At 38.5% G+C, this 17,827-nt stretch overlaps 1 protein-coding gene across 1 annotated transcript; it reads right to left on the bottom strand.

Moving 5' to 3' along the window:
* Positions 1-876: 876 nt before the first annotated feature.
* On the bottom strand, positions 877-6,124 carry LOC113736583 (membrin-11-like). Its single transcript, XM_027263634.2, has 4 exons — positions 5,716-6,124; positions 3,686-3,806; positions 3,441-3,590; positions 877-1,274 (listed from the first exon to the last, which is right to left on the bottom strand). Exons 1-4 carry the CDS (start codon positions 6,012-6,014, stop codon positions 1,113-1,115), a joined length of 732 nt encoding a protein of 243 aa, XP_027119435.1. The 5' UTR covers positions 6,015-6,124; the 3' UTR covers positions 877-1,112.
* Positions 6,125-17,827: the final 11,703 nt, after the last annotated feature.

The following is a 17,827-nucleotide window of genomic DNA, read 5'->3' as shown; positions in this document are numbered from 1 at the left end:
TAGGCTTGCTTAAGCTACTAAAGTCAGTGCAATTTAAATAATCATTTTATTTATTTGGAGAAATACAAACGAATATGGCAATGAAAAATTAAGTTTCTATTGCGACGACCTTTGAAGAAAATGGTTACAATCTCTGTATCGCAACAATGTCAAAAGAATTTTTGAAGAAGTGTTATTCAATTTGATGTGCTTGGTTAAATGAAGAACAGTACAGACATCCACACTGTGAAAAAAGAAAAACAAAATCAGTGAATGGATTAACAACTTTTGTACGTGAATTATTTCTGCTGCATAAAACCATACACAGTACAGAAGCAAAGCCGGCTCATACAATTGTTTTTTGCAAAGCAATTTTTAACTTACCACTGGCGTAAAAAGAAGATCGCAATCTTAAGAGAGCAACAAAATTTAGGACGTCCATCAAAATTCTGTTTATTGTGGGCAACTCTTATGCATCTGAACCACTGCAGAATTTAGCCCTCGACGAACACAAGCAATATGAATATGAACTCAATCGTGCTCCAAAACTGAAGAACACACTGCAGAATAGGCAGCATATCTGGATGGATTCAAAAAATTAGTAAATTCTGAAATTTACTTGATCAGTTCATTCATATATGTCCTAGATTGGAGATTTGCTGAGCTACTTAGCTGTGTGCGCTCTCATGATAGCAAAATTATGAATAATAAGCTTCAATGAAAGTTTGCTACTAGAGAAGTGGTAGAATCCCTGGCAGGGCAGCCAAGGGGCGTAGGTGGTGCAAAACTGCCTGCCACAGCTCAGTGCAGAAATGTATTGTGCTACTGTGAACAGCAACACATTCAAGTTTCAACAGCTAACTCGGAAGCACAATTAACCAGGCAGAAAGAACGAAAGAGCAAATTGGAACCTGAATCCAATGTCATTGAAAAATTTACATGTAGTACCTTTTCCCTTGCCAAGTGTCATTTTTATACAGTTTTTCCAATATATATGTTCCAGTGGTTTATCAATCAAAACCCAATGACACCTAGAAATTTTGAAAAGCTTCTGACTGCTCTCATCCATATCTCCCTGTTCCCAAAAATCACAAAGGTGCACCATAATTTTGCATATGTACAACGAATGTGGTTCACCTTGTCCACCTCCAAAACATTATGACAAAGATGATCGTGGCGATCATACCTCCATACTTGATCCATTTATCTACACGGTTACGCCTCTCAATAAGCCTCAACACAGAATTTGAAAGTCCCAATCTATTAAGAACATCCAGTGCTTTTCTTTGAGCTCTCTGCACAAAACTCATCCAATTCCATGTATTAGTATCACACATTATCAGTTAGCAGCAGATCCAAGTAACAATAGGTCCAAGACTACCACAGATAACATTTGCAACCTTGTTTTTTCAGATGAAGCAGGCTTCAAACAATTAATATACAACACTTCAAAGTTGTACATACCAAAAGTCGATATACGACAATTAACACATAAATTGATAGACCAAGTTGAGAAAACTGAAGTGCAAGATGCACTATCAACAAACCATTGAACCGTTCCATTGCCTCAGTATCTACTTCGTTATACTTGGTGTTTTCAATTCAAATTTGTCAACGTTCTATGGATTCCCAAACTGACACAATCTTACCAGAAGTGACTTAATCTTCCCTTCAGCATTACCCATCTCCATATTCTACCTGTTAAAGCTTTACACCAAGGTTTTATTTTGACTTGGGCAATGTAAGTTAAGAGGGGAAAAAATTCTAAAATATTCAAGAAGCAATATGAGGGAAGCAAATTCTTGCAAGTTTGACACAGAAGGCCAAAACAGTGCAGTTCTGTTTCCTTTTACATATATGATGAGGAAGTTGGGAATTTGATATGATGTGGGCATACCAGAAATTTAGGTAATGGTAAAAGGAAAAGCTTGACACTATTTCAGTAAAGAGTAAAGACTGAACCCATAACATCTATAGATTAGGAAATAAATAAAATCAATAGATAAGGTCTGTAAAACGAAACTTCTCTAATACAATTAAAAAGCCTCTATTAGGTTCCTTTTTTGCAAGAAGTGCCTGTGGCAGTGGTACTCCTTTTGAACCAGTCTTGAGCATCTATATGGTATTCTCTCAGATGATTAAAGGACCTCCATTAGGTTTGTTTACAAATAAAAAGGCCTTTGAAACATTCTGCAGCTTATAATGATTGACAATTTGTTTTTACTTGTTATTATTTTTAGCAACATCACGTCTGCAGCTGAAAGTCTTATATACTGGCTTTTGTATTGCCATAGGAATGAGGAAGTAAAAAGATAAGATACTGAGGTGTAGAACCCTGCAATTGAACCAGTTAAGGGAATACTGCAGTTCTCTAATTTCCTTGAGGAAAGGTGGATTGGGGTTGTTGAATATGATCTTCTTCTAAAGGAACAAATAAAAATAATTACCAGTACTTGAAAGGTACAGTGGAAATGAGGATTGTAAATGTGCAATAGCGACAGAGGATAGAGAAAATAATTACTAAAAAAATGTGTGACTAACTACTAGGGCATTTGGAAAACATGTCAGATTACAATGATTAGGAATAGCAGTATCAAAAGCTCTGCAGAGAACTGGAACTTGATAGGCTGAAAGTAGGAAAAACTGCAGCAAAATGGAAGAAAGGAGAAGAGCATTTGGCTAGAAACCTTCAGTCACACTTAAGGCTAGATTGCATCATAAAATCTCACCAAATATGTGCAAGGAATTTAATATATCAAGCTCAATATAGTACAAAATTCTAGGCACATACACTTGCTCATACTAACTATTTATTAATTCTATCACAAACAATAAGACTCCCAGCTAAGACAAATTCAAATAAACAAAAAATTTCAAATATAAAATTTAGGACAAACAAATAGAAAATTTGATTACCAAAAATAAAGTTTTCTGAAGAAACCGAGACACTTTTTTGCAAAAAAGTAAGACAAAATGTCAGAAGATTATAGACCTTGAAACCTACATCGACATATTTAGACAGGGACTCTTAAACTAATAATATTTCAGTGTCCAAATAGGTTTCATATCTTCTAAGGTATGCCCGAGAAATGCTTGAGTTAAAAAGGAAATGTACATGTTCACAATCCATCTAACTAATCGTTGGCTGCATCAAAATACAACTTGTCCCACTATTTCATTTGCTGCCTAGTTACTGACTGGAGCTTTCAATAACTTATGCGATAATATCCCGTAGGTTACTGATTTATTACATTTTGAGTCTGGCTTAATAGCATCTAAAAGTCCAACATTAACATTTTCCCTCAAAAAACAACTACTTTTGAGATGCCAGTACAAATTTCTCATATGAACATGTTGCTCAGTGTAGACATCTCAAAACTAAATGCAACAGCTGTGGAAATGCATTACCACAAAAAACTATGCACATAAAGACAGATGAATAAATTGCTTTGGTTAAGTACCTTGAGGTGATCCCTTTGCTCGCTATACTTTGAAAGGACAGCCACCCCTGTTGCATAAGCGTCTTCTAGCATCCTGGATGAGCTCTTAACTTTCTCCATTGCTTGTGCTTCATCATCATAAATCCTCAACACATGAGATGATTCCCCATTCTACAATAAAATTAAGCTCATTAGACAGGAGATACTTGAATTAAGAGATGCAATCAACATATTTGAGCAGAAGTCAGAGGAAGGTTCCACCATACAGCTCGTCCTAGCAACTCAGCCCTCTCTTTAGCGTCTTGCATTCGTCTTTGATGCCGTTGAAGGTACTTTTCCAGACTCTCTTTCAATGAGTCAGCCTCTTCACCCACTTGTTCAACTTTTCTGCATAATCATGATAATACAAATAAAATAATTACAGACAAGTCACTAATCTTCTATATTGCCAGAACCTAACAGCAATACTGACCCTTCTAACCAGTCAGTACTGGAAAACCTAATGTAACCTATTTGTGATATGCAATTAACATTAAAGTTTTCTCCCCATCACAGTCATAGCAAAAAACATCTAGTATTTGCTAAATTGAGTTCACAATGAGGTAAAATGTGTACCCAGGGTCTGCAAAACCATGCAAAAGAAAGAAAAACTTATTTTTTGGGTGATTAATCACCTGAACAACAAACAAACAAAACACACACAGAAAGGCAAAACAGAATCTGAAGGATATAGATCTTCTCAACAACAAAGTGACTTTTGTTTTCATGCTTGAGTAGCTGTTCTCAAAGGATATCTGCTAGAAAGATGCCAAAGCAAATTACTGAAAAATGCTAAATGACAAACGAAACCAGCCACACCAAATGTTTTCAGAAAAAAAGAGACTTGAAAAGAAAATTCCACATGTAATATGAGAAAACAGTCCCTCTTGAGTCTCTGACAGTACTGATAAACCACAATGACTGCCACCATGTGACGGAAGTAAGAGGACTGCCCCGCACATAGATAAATACTGTGAAAGTGAATGGAAAAACTCCTATCATTGGTAATAGTTGACGTATGAGATCATTATAAAGAAAAGACATAATCCACAATGATTTCCTCAATCTTCAGACCTTTTTTTTTGTCTAAAATGAACCACCACAATGGACACTGACTGCTTTAATGCATGACACCTTTTCCATTTTCTCTTGCATTAATATTTTCTACCGTTCTGAAAAAGTTTTCAGCTGGTGATTAAAAGAAAGGAGATTTTTTTTCCCCAAAAACATGCATAGCCTGATACACAGTAGGGTCAATGTACATAAACACACATAAAGGAGAGAGAGAGAGGTAAAACATATAAAAAATGAAATAACCATTGTGGACTGAGCTACCCTTCAAATTATATCAATTGACCTAAGAATCCTAAGTTCATTCAGTTTTGTAACAAAATGTGCTAAAAAACATTATGGCTATCAACCAATGCTATTGTCAATTGATAAGAATTATCTACTTGTGTCAATATCATATACATCTTTGTAGACACTCAAAAATTCATTTCCACAAATCTCATCCAGAGATGGCCATAAACACCTCAAGACTAAGGAGAAGTAAGCAATTTTGTATTGTTGGAGCTTTACAGATATATCATATTGGTTACACTCAGATCGTACTCGTCAGCTGAGATCTTTGAAAAGCGGTGTTTTAGCTAAAACATAGTCAGCCCTAATAAGTGTTTTCAATAGCATTTAAGACAAAACTCTCAATTTCAAAGCAAACTATTTCTCTTTGAGACATCATCAACGGATGTTCTGCAGCTGGAGTATGCTTGCAGGGAGGAGTTTAGCTACTGAGGAGCAAACCCAAATATTTGAATCAATTGTTGTTCACTTGTTGCAGATCAATACACTCCATTAAAACTTCTAGAGGAGATTCCGCATCATCAGAATATGCACATTTTGACATCCCCCTCTAAAGGCATGGGCAAAAATTCCTCGAGAAACAAGGCAAAATTCAACTTAGGCAAATCCAAAAAATCACTTTTCTACAACCTTTTCCAGTACTTTTTTTTTCCAATATACCAATTTATTTCTCCACGCTAACAACTCGTCCAATTTCTCAATCAAAAGAAAGTAAATTCACAGCCCTAATTCCTTTCAGCTAACCTAGAATATGCATTTCAAACTCCTCTCACTTGGAAATCAAATCACGCATTTCAATCGATTCCCCTATACATCCAATATCGATAAGCAGCACAACTAAAAAGATAAAAATCGAATAATAAACCGCTATGCTTTCTCTAGAATTCAAACCAACCTTTTCCAGAGATCGCGTTGGGGCTTGTTGGAGATGGATCGCCAAAGAAGATCCATCTCCGCGCAGAGAGATCGGATCTGGTTGATATCCTGCTTTACGGCATTCGCAAGCTCCGGCGAAGAGTCCAAAGACGATGAAGGTAAAGAGGATGACGAGTTCTCAAAACGCTCCAGCCTCGCCACGCCCTCCCGGCACTTGAGTACCAAACGCTTCGAGTTCTGGTACAATTCCGATAAAGTTCCACCACCGCCGCCGCCGCCGGCGCCACCTCCGCCCACCATTTCCGCTGCCGTCGCCATTAGCCTTATCCTATTTTCTTCTTTTTCACTGTTTGCCTCCTGCGTGAGTGGAATTTGTTCAGAAATTGCAACTGGAATTGGTTTATTTTTGCTTGTTATTTTCTTCTTTTTATTTTGAACAGACATTTATAGCGTGTATTACTTGGGTCCGGTAAAACGGGTTGGAGGCCCTTAATGCCTGACCAAGCCCAAGGTCTACAAACCTAAACTGTTATTGAGAATGGGCATTGTTAAGGCCGGCTATTAAACCTAAAATCCAACACTTCGTCCAATCCACCCACTATTGACAGGTTGGTTGGCTCAATTGAGTATTGAGTTAAGAGTTGGATTGGTTGAAAGAAAACCAAATATTAATTGGATGGTTTGTATCTTAAAATAAAAAAATTAGTAAAAAAGGAAATCGAAATAATTCCACAGCCTCTCTCCGCAACACCGCTAGGGCGGTTGAGATCCTCAACCCCCTTGTTCAGTCCCTTACTGGGTCTCATCACTCTATTGCTGCCATGTCACTTAATTCACGTGTCTCTTAGACCTCTGACTATATTTTTGACTATATTTTTGACCTCTGAATAGGATTGATATTGCTATTATCAACCATTTTGAGTTATGACTTATATCTTGGAGCTAGAAAAAAAAAGTTATATCAAATTTTAGGAGATGATTTTTAATCAGGCATGTAAATTGCTTTTGATTGAATTCTTGTTTTCTGTTTGTGAAATTGGGGAGCAATTAAGAAAAATGCAGTTTTGGTACCCAAACTTTAACACATGAGCGGTTTTAATTCTTAAATTTTGGACAAAAACAAATCTAGTACCCAATTTTTCAACTATTGAGCACATTTAGTACCCTTGACGTATTTGTCCCAAATTACTACTGAAAAAAATTATGCAATAGTCATATATCCGGCAACTATTGTATAAAAATGGCAAAAAAATGTAAAATTTTCTTCTGACACTAAGTTATCATGTAAAATATCCTTTTGATACTAGGTTAAGGACTAATAATTAAAATATCCTTCTGACACTAAATACTAAGTTTAAGAACTAATAATTTTATCAAAAGGATATTTTACATTTTTTGACAATTTTTTATTAATAGTTGCTAGACATGTGACTATCACGTGACTCTTTCACATACAATTTGGAAAAAAAAACCGTCAAGAGTACTAAATGTGCTCAAAAGTTAAAAGTTTGGATACCAAATTTATTCTCGTCCAAAGTTTGAGGACTAAAAATGCTTATCTATCAAAGTTTGGGTATTAAAACTCCATTTTTCTCCGGAGCAATTTTAGCGCTCCAAAAGTCGCAAGTCCAACTATTCTAAGATGGAAAAGGCATGTGAGTTGAGTTAAGTGACGCGGTAGCAATAGAATGGAATGATGAGTCCCAATAACAGAGCTTAATAAGGGGCTGAGGATCTCAACCACCATTAGGGGCACCACCACATAAACTCAATCTTCGATCAGCCATCAATAGCTAAATCCTGACATGAAAATGCACATGTAATAGCTTGGTGGAAGAATACCAACTCAGCAACGCATAGCTCAGGGTTAGTTAGCGAGTTGTTGGCAAATGGTTACTAATTGTGTTGTATCTATTACAGTGTTAGTGGTAGCAGCAGTAGTATGTGCAGAAGAGAGGACACGGGATTTGTATCTTCCATCTTTCTGAAATCTTCTGTAAATTGAAATCTGTACAGGGGCCTGTGACGACCCCACTTCTCCCAAGGGCGAACCCAAGGGTATCGGCGGGCCGCCTGCCTAGCTCGCGCCAGGACTCAAAACTTAAAGCAATAAAAGCCAGAAAATCCAAATGAGTACTATACATACTATATACAATCCCAAAAGAGTTATAATTACATTCTCCAAAAGTACCTGCTCTTACTATTACATCCGTATACTTACAACCAAAACCAAAAAGGGAGACCCTAAGAAGGGTCCTAATACAAACCACCAGAATAAAAACAAACATCCTAAAAGTTCAACTATTACAAGCCAATCTACTAAACTAGTGTATGAGCCCCAAACGTACCCGCGTCGGCCCCTGCTAAGGAAAACAAAAGGAATAGGGTAAGCTAAAAGCTTAGTAAGTAAACAGGGGCAAAAGCGTAAATTTCACGTAACATCAATTACACAGTAATAGTAAAGCAAAAGCAGAAAAATAACATCACATAATAAGGATACGGGTGGCTCCAAAGCCAAGTCATTTGCCATGCGTGATCTCCTGTCGACACTCCGTCGACCATAAATAAGGTCCGTAGAACTTCACTTGTACACCCACCGACACCTTATCACCCTCACTGGCCAGTCACCTCACAAACTTGCCCAGGCGAACGAAATCACAAACTTGAGCTTGAGTCGCAAGCTCGGGTCACAAACTTGGTGACCTCAATCCAAGTTGGACTGACTTCGACCAAGCCCTAACCGGCTCGAATAGTCCATCTAGGTATTGAGTTCAACCTCAAACTCACAAAATTCATAAAATTATTCGAAAGTCACCCCGAGCCACAAGCTCAAGGGTTTTAGTTCCAAAATTTCTCATATACATATGTCATGTACAAATAAGCGCGCAAATTAGGGTTTAGGTTAAAGGATGAACAACAATTGTTATGAAGACATCCAGAACTGAAACTGGAGGCTTCAGCCCCAAATGAACCAAACACAATCACATACGAAATCTGGCTAATGCACAAATGGTCAGTTTTGAGTGCAAACTGTTTTCTATGCTACACATGGGCAAAAGAGCTGCAAATTGGCAGTTAGATAGTTCATTCCAAATGGAACAACTTTCATGAAGGTCGGCAATCCAAATTCGGAACAGAAGTTGGTCGTCAGGACCAAAACAAATCTGACCAGAAAATGGTCATTTTCACGGGCAGGCCTTATTTGCTCGGCTATATCTCAGGTTCTATAAATCCGATTCATGAAATTCCAAGGGCGTTAGAAAGCTCTGATATAGAGATATAAGTTTGGTGTTTTGGTCGCAAGCCCAAACAGCTTGTAACCTAGTCAAACGTGAAGCCAAAGTTCCAGTCGTAAACTGTCCGGATATAAGAACAGAACAGAATTTGACGGTCAAAACAGGTCTGAGTATTTCGTTTAGAACTCAGGTTATACCACTCCGTTAATCCTGAAAATTTACAGGGATATCCAGGACTTAAGGGGCTACAACAATGTAGAAGGCCTCTCAATCCAAATCCTAGCACAACTAAGTCAAAATGCAGAAAACCAACCCAGAACCGTAATTGCAGGTTCCCAAATCACACAAAACTGTAATCAGTCCAAGTCAGTCTATACAGGTCCAAAAGCATTGATTCCAAAGGCATATGAAAGCTAAGACATCAAGCTACATTTCATCAGAAGACACCAACAACAAAATCCAAACCAATTCCAGTCAAAACAGACAATTACTATCGCAGTTCGGACATTCTGTTCACCAAAAACAGCAACAGTAAAAACGACATAACTCACTCTATACTACTCCAAATGCCCTGAAATTTTGCAGGCACTTCAACCTCAACAATACCTACAACTTTCATGTTTTGAGCAAAGTCCAATTCGGACTCTATCTATGACCTAAAATTTCGGACAGAATGTTCAACCAAGAACCCTAATTTTCCAGAAATTCTTCCAAATCCAAAATTGATTGCAATTATCAACTATTCACACCTACTAGTGTCATTATAGGCCATTGCCAATCATCATAAACAACCACACCATCATAATCCAATTAAACCAGAAAAATCATCAAGAAAATAAAAACTTCACCAAATCACTTCAAACCAAGATAAAAACCAGAAATTTCAGCACTTTAATCACTAATAAGCATAACCTAAGCTTCATAAGGTATAGGAGGGTAGTCAAGCACCACTTACCAAGAAAATAAGAGAGAGGAAGTTGTGGAACACCTTAGCTCTTCCAAAAACTTCACCAAACCAACCACTAACACCAACTAGAGAGATTTTATGGAGTAGAAATAGATGGAAGCAAGTATTTTTGGGTGATTTGAGCTAGTTGGGACTTGTAAATTGAAGAAGTTTTCTTCCTTTCTTAGCACAAGAGGGCCGGCCACCAAGGAGAAGAAATGGTGAATTTTTGAGCAATTTTTAAGATATTTACCTTTTGGTCAAAAAAGAAAGTCAAAAATTGGAATAGTAAATCTTAACTTGGAACCACTAAGAAGGTGACACTTGTCACCTCTTAAATGCAATCTTATCTTTTCTTTTCTCTCTCACATCAATCAAATCACCTCCTCTACTTATCTCCTAACACCCGATAAATTTTTCACAGTATCCGAAATTTAAGCTTATTGGCCGAATTTTCCCGAACTTTTCGCACTAGTGGGTCCCACGTCCGATATACGTTCTTAATTTCTCAAAACCTAACCGATACTTGAAAACTCATCTAAAACCTATATTTACTCAGAAAATTATCTGGGGAAATTTCCAATAAAGAAAAAAATGTAGAAAAGGCGGGCGATAAAAACCCGAAACCACCTCACCGATTAACGAATAACCCTCATATCAGCTTACGAACGGACTGGGGCCTCACAGGGCCGACCACTGGATTAATCCAGTCTCTCCTCATTCTTCCAGCTATCAGGATTGTTCACTTCTTCAATCCTCTAGCTGAATTATGTGATAAATCTCCATAGCTGAATTATGAAAAGAACTCAAATACTCATAGCTGAATTATGAAAAGAACTCAAATACTCCCTCCGTCCCATTTTGTTAGTCTTGTTTTCCTTTTTTGTTTGTCCCAAATTGTAGTCCACTTTCCCATTAAGAAATATAGTAATCTTTCAAATTGTCTAAAATACCCTTATTAAATATCTTGTTATTAATACAGTGTTATTAAATACTAACCCACTACATTGAATATATTGATCTTTTCCAATACATAGATAAATGAAAAGTCTATCTTTATTATTTATTGGCACTATTGGCGGTATTTGAAACAATCAGGGTGCACTATTGGCGATAACTGATATTTATTGGTACCATTAGTTGCAACTGATATTAATTGGCACTCTTCGTGATTAGCATAAGGGTATTTTAGGAAATTATTAATCTAAATTTATGTTTCCAACCAAATTAATTACACTTTCTTAATCTGTGTGAAAAAAAAAACCAAGACTAACAAAACGGGACGGAGGGAGTACTTTTTTTGGGCGGATTGAATTTTTAAGTTGGGCACAATAACCAACGTGTTCTTTTTGCCGTGCCTCAAACTCTTAGCAGTAACATGTTTTTGGCACAATCGCACTCCGTGTATCCCTGCAGTCATCTCAATGCTAGCTAGTTTGCTACCTCGAAGATTTTCTTTACCTACCTAGAACTGCAAACGAGTCTGTCGCGCCCCACTTTTTGAATGATGTGTGTGGTGTGAGATGTGAGTGTGTGTATGAAATGTGAACGTGTGAAAATGAAAACGATGAAAGGCCATGGGACTTAGGAATGCGACGATTTGGCCAAGTGAAGTTCAAAAAGGGTTTTTTTTAATAAAAATGGAGTCGCCACTTGGTATAGAGTTAGGGTGTACCAAGTCACCCAAAAATGATTTTTGTTTTTTGAATGAAAAAAATAAATAAACCCTTTTAGAGAACCTTTGGGTCTACGTAACCAAAACAGGGATCGAGAGTCACATTTGACGAAGGGGAAGGCAAGGATAAAATCCAAGGCACCCCTTCGACCTAGCGAAGGCTAGTTGCGTGATTTAGCCCTACCTTTCCTAACTTTCTACCCAAGGTATGTATCGCATGTTGGATTTGACTAGATGAATGCAAAAAGAAAGGAAAAATGCAAACCTAAATTCTAAAATGTCTCTTGTAAGGTTTTTGGTCCCAACCACATGAATTGTGGCGGCCAATAAAGGAAAACCTTATAGAGGTCGATTAATGCAAATGATGGCTAAAGTACAAGTGTGCAAGTGTATAAAAGGTGCACGTGTGAAATTGTATGAAAAATCCAAGTGTTTGTGTGCAAGTGTATGAAATATAGTGATAAGTGCGTATAGGTGTAATTAAGTGCAATTTTGTGAAGTAGAAATCAAAATGAACAATAAGGAAAGGAAAAGTGATGAGGAAATGTGAATTGAAAAAAAATGAGTAAGTGATAAATGAGAATGAATGATCCTAAAGGAATGCATCAGGTCGGGTATGGGAATGACTCCTAACTTTTCGACTTCGATTTTCCCTTTGATTAGAAAGCAAAACTAGCGTGCCAAGGCTATCGAGTAGCCACACTCGCTCGTTTCCCTTATCAGAGGGGGACTCGTCAAGCAAATGTCCCTATAACTAGCATGAGATGCAAAACCTAAAATGAAAGGGAAAGGGTTAGAGGAGCATGCCAAATGATAAAACTAAGAAAAAATGCATGAAATGAGATGACACATGCAAGTATGGACTCACGGGAGAAATCCCTAAGGGTCTAGCGTTGGACTAGCCCATTCTATAAATTCCTTCTAGCGTTGGACTAGTGGAAACGTTCATTCATCCATTACATTCATTCATAGCTATGGAAAGCGAGTAGACATGTCCAACACTTATAAACACGTAGCACATAACACTTAGCATGCTCGACTAGATACAAGAGCCTAATAAAGCAATTTAAACATGTAGCAACAAAAGCAAGCAACCAAGGGGAAGGGGAAATGGACCAGATGCTCTCCGAGCCCTATCTATTACAAGCCAAGAGGTGTACACATACCCCATAATGAATAACTTAAATAAAAAGTAAAAGGAAAGGGGAAGGGGAAATGGACCAAATTGCTCGCCAAGCCCTATCTATTACAAGCCAAGAGGTGTACACATACCCCATAATGAATAACTTAAATAAAAGTAAAGTAAATGTAATAAATGCAAGGAATTAAAGAAGGGCAAAGGAAAGCGAAGTAGACATGCATATTCACATAGCACGTAGGAGCACGTAGGGTCAAATGAAGTGCAAATAAAAGGGTAGAATGTACCTCTCTTGAAGCGAAATGAAGAGAATATTAGCTTCAAAACAATAAAAGGGTCAAGGCACCAATTTATTTGGCAAATAATCACAAATGATAAAAATAAGCATGAATTTGAATCAATTAAATCATGTCAGCAACCCACATGTAAGAAGTTAAGAGAAGAAAGGACCTAATTGCAAAGATTGACAAAACTTTGGGGCCAAAATTAAAGAAAAACAAAGTTCAAGGACTCATCTGCAATTAAAGTAAGGACCCAATTGAAAGCATTGAAAGTTTGTAGGGCCATAGTAAAGTTAAAGAAAAATTCGGGGACTGATTTGCAAATTCGTTTTCTGATTTCTTAATGGACCAAACCATTGGGCCATTTTCCTTATTTGCTTGGGCCAAAACCTTCCAGGCCCAATCGGAAATCCAAAACAAAAAGGGAATGGGTCATCTTCACCTTTCTTGGGCCAAGATCACTTGGCCCAATCGAAAGTCCAAGGAAAAACAAGGGGGCTAGTATATTATTTTGGCCCAAAAATCAGCCAACCGCATAGATGGGCCTTGACCCTCTAGCCCAAACCAAAACCCCAAAATCATGAACTAAAACCCACTTTCTTAGACCCAAACAACAAAAAAACTCTTAACCCACATCGCTTGTTTTGTTGAACCCAACATGATAAAATCAAATAGAATTCTTAAACCTCAATTGCAACCTACAAACAAGAATTAATCTATCCAAACAAATCACATAAAATATGCAAACAGAGGATTAAACTTCAAAAAGGGTGAAATTAGTTCAAATTCCAGATTTTTGGGTCACAGCGGAATTAGGCAGAAAATGAAGGTTTCAATTGCAATTATTTCCAACAATCAACGAAACTCACAACACTCCCTCTCACAACATCAATTCGGATTCAAGCATGAGAATAAAAATGTTCATGCATTTCATTCGGGCAACCAGAAAATGTGTCAAGCATGAGAAACCATCTTCAAGTAAAATGTTCATTCGGGCATTTGAATAAACAGCAAACGGGCACGAAAAAACAGCATCAATTCTTAGCTCAATTGGGGTCAAAATCAACTCCAAGATTATCAGCAAAAACAGGAAATCTAGTCCAAGCAAACACCGACAGCATGCATACCCAACAAGAAAAACTGCCATTTGATTTTTATTCGGGCATTTTATCGAACACTAGGCGAGCATGAAGAACTTCGGTAAATTTCTGCTCCATTGACTCAAGAACCCGCCCCAAAATTTCATCAGCAACCAAAAAGTACAGCCTAATTGACCCATAGCGCATTTACAATCAAACAAAAACAAACGGACAAGCAATCGAGAAAGCCGTAAAAACCAGCTCACAGAAACACGCTTGGGGTTGGGAATTTCCAGAATTTGCACTTGAAAGTAAGACTTACAGCGGCGTCCTTGGCGAGGATTTTTCAGGCGGTAATGGCAAATTGCAGCGGTGGCGGTGGGCAATTTCGGTGGTGGCAGCGGCAGTTCCGGCTCTCCCTCCGCCGTTTTCTTTCGCTCTGTTTTGCTTCTCCGCCGCAAGTCTTCCATTTCCTCTCTAATTGGCACCCTCTGTTTCTTTCTTTCTTCTTCTTGCTCAACCTCTTCATCCGCCCCTGATTTTCTTTTGTTTTCCATGTTCTTTAGCCGTAGCTCCCTTTTCCCAATTTTCTTTTTTTCTCTTCGGCCTTCCCTCTGCAAAACCAGCAGCCCATCCCTTTTGTTTTTCCATTTCCTCTGTTTCTTCCTTTTCCAGATTTCCGATGTTTTCCTTACTCTCTAGCCGAGACCTCTCTATTTTCCTCTATCTTTTTTTTAGCCTCAAACCCAAGCTCCCTGTTTTTGTTCTCCCCTGTTTTTCCAATGTTTTTTTTCGCTGAAGCCTTTCTCCTCTGGTTCCATCTTTTTGTTTTGCCGTCCTCCTCTTTTGCTTTGTTCTCTTTGCTTTTTACCACCCCCTTAGCCAAAGCCCCCCTGCTTTTCTTAGCTCCTCAGCCGTCAACTCTTGCTCCCCGTTTCTGTTCTGCCAAGCCCCCTTCTCGATTCCTCTGTTTCTTGTCTTTCTTTGGTTCCCGGCTCCCCCCTTCAGCCGCTGCCTCTTGCTTGCATTTCTTCTGTTTTTTTTCTGATTTTTGCTTGCCCCCCAATTCCTTGCCTTCTTTCCTCCCCCCTAAGCCCTCTATTTTTTCCGTTCTTAGCCGTGGCTCCATTCTCTAAATCCCCCCTCCCTGTTTGCGGCTCCTCTCTTTTTAAGGCATCTCCCCTAAAGAAAAATTAAATCTAAGATGAAAGGCCAAGATCTCACCCACCAAAATAGGCTTATGTGCAAAAACAAAAATAAAATAAGATAAAGTAAAACCCTAACATCGAAACAAATTAAATTGAAAATTAAATGATTAAAGTTTAATTAAATGATAAAATGACCTAAAAAAAATAAAAATAAAAATAAAAATAAAAATGAAATTAATCAAAATAGAAATAATAACAAACGAAACTCCTTAAAAATTTGGTGTCTACAGTTTGCCCCTCTTTGTCAGAGTTTTGGAAAAACTTGAGACAAAGAAATAGACACCAAATGCTTACCTGTGCCATGCGGTTGCCCCTATTCGGAGGACTGACCTAAACAAGGAATTTTAAACATGGGACTGGCCTGAACAGAAATGTAAACGGGATATACCCGGACAGAAATGTAAAATGGGATAGACCCAGACAGAAATTTAAACGGGACTGACCCGAACAGGAATTTAAACGGGACTGACCCGAACAGAATTTAAACGGGACTGACCCGAACAGGAATTTAAACGGGACTGACCGACCCGAACAGGAATTTAAACGGGACTGACCCGAACAGTCCCGTACAGAATTTAAACGGGACTGACCCGAACAGGAATTTAAACGGGACTGACCCGAACAAGAATTTAAATCATGGGACTGGCCCGAATAAAATTAAAAATCATGGGACTGGCCCGAATAAAATGAAAATCATGGTGCACACTAGTGGGACTGACCTACGGCTAGTGGAGAGGCAAAAGGAAATGCTCACTAGTGGGACTGACCCACGTTCCAGTGACGGTGTAAATAAAATGTTTATTGGCGGGACTAACCCATGTTCCAGTATCGATATAAATGAAATACCTTGACAATCGGACAGTGGGATTAAACCCGAGCCTGCCGTAGATAGAAGTGGTCAGTGGGATAAAACCCGAGCCTGCCGAAGATAAAAGCGGTCAGTGGGATAAAACCCGAGCCTGCCATGATAATCGGCCAGTGGGATAATACCCGATCCTGCCGAGGTTGGCGGGATAAAACCCGGTCCTAACGAATATGAACGGTCAGCGGGATAAAACCTGGTCCTGCCGAGGTGATTGAATAAAACACACACGTTAGTGAGATAAACTCGATGCTAACGGTGGTAGAGTAAAAAAATGCACGCGTTAGTGAGATAGACTCGATGCTAATGACGGTAGAATGAAAATGCGCGCGTTAGTGAGATAGACTCGATGCTAACGACGGTAGAATTGGCAATGCACGCGTTAGTGAGATAGACTCGATACTAACGGTGGTGGAATGAAAACGCACACGTTAGTGAGATAGACTCAATGCTAACGGTGGTGGAATGAAAACGCACACGTTAGTGAGATAGACTCGATGCTAACGGCGGTTGAATAGAAACACACACGTTAGTGAGATAGACTCGATGCTAACGGTGGTAGAATGAAAACGCACACGTTAGTGAGATAGACTCGATGCTAACGGTGGTTGAATAGAAACGCACACGTTAGTGAGATAGACTCGATGCTAACGGTGGTTGAAGTGAAAAACAATCCCAACATGACTTTTGTGAAGTTGGCGGCACAAAATCCAAGCCCAACATGATAAAGTGACGTTGGCGGCACCAAGTCCAGGCCCAACATGATAACGTGACGTTGGCGGCACCAAATCCAGGCCCAACGGGATATTGTGAAGTTGGCGGCACAAAATCCAGGCCCAACTTGATCTTGTGAAGTTGGCGGCACCAAGTCCAGACCCAACGTGATGAAGTGACGTTGGCGGCACAAAATCCAGGCCCAATATGATGAAGTGAATGGTCAGTGGGATAGAAACCAACTCTGCCATCCAATTGGTCAAGAAATTGGATTTGATTTGTCAAGATACAAGAAATTAAATTTGATTTTCCAAGAAAGAAAATTTTGAACTTGATTTTTTGATTTTTGAATTTTTCTGATTTTTCGAAAGAATCTTTTTCAAAAAATAATTTGCCCCAGTGTAGGGCCCTTTTCCCTTCTTTCTTCTCTTTCTTCGGCATCGGCCTTCCACATCGCCAGATACTTTTCGTCGACTTCAAACTGTGAATACCTGCACAGGGGCTTTCATGCACTCAAATTTTCAAGAAAAAGGCAGCGTGATTGATTTGAAAGTCTTGCTTGAGTCTTTGACGTAATCCTCAAATGGACTATAAAAATTTGCCCCAGTGTGGGCTTATTTTGTGAAATCTTAGAAATAAAAATTTTGCCCCAGTATGGGCCCATTTGATTGCAAAACATTGGTTTGGATGTCTCTCCATTTATTTGAACCAAGAGAAATCGCACCTTCCAAAACTTAGAAAAGAATCATATATTCAACGTGAAGAAATTTGTATGTTGAGTTCATGCAGAAATTTCATGATGAATCTCTCAGAATATCACCAAATTACAGAAGATTTCTTTCTCACTTTAGCATCGATGCTTTGGGTAATGGGTGTTATGTCTGATTTGGAAATGGGAGGTCAAGATTTGTCTTATTCTTTGTGCCCAAATGGTGTGTAATCCCTTCAATACCATATCTTAGTGAAAGCAAAGAGTTTGTCACCCTTATTTC

This window comes from Coffea arabica, chromosome 3e (assembly GCF_036785885.1).
Source record: "Coffea arabica cultivar ET-39 chromosome 3e, Coffea Arabica ET-39 HiFi, whole genome shotgun sequence".
NCBI lineage: Eukaryota > Viridiplantae > Streptophyta > Magnoliopsida > Gentianales > Rubiaceae > Coffea > Coffea arabica.
This window is presented reverse-complemented; position numbering and strand designations above follow the sequence as displayed.

Coding starts and splice junctions, on each gene's coding strand:
- LOC113736583 (XM_027263634.2), bottom strand. CDS start 6,014: ATGGCGACGGCAGCGGAAATGGTGGGCGGAGGTGGCGCCGGCGGCGGC. Junction 3,807..5,715: donor CAACGCGATCTCTGGAAAAG/GTTGGTTTGAAT, acceptor ATGATTATGCAG/AAAAGTTGAACAAGTGGGTG. Junction 1,275..3,440: donor AGCAAAGGGATCACCTCAAG/GTACTTAACCAA, acceptor AGTTTTGTGCAG/AGAGCTCAAAGAAAAGCACT.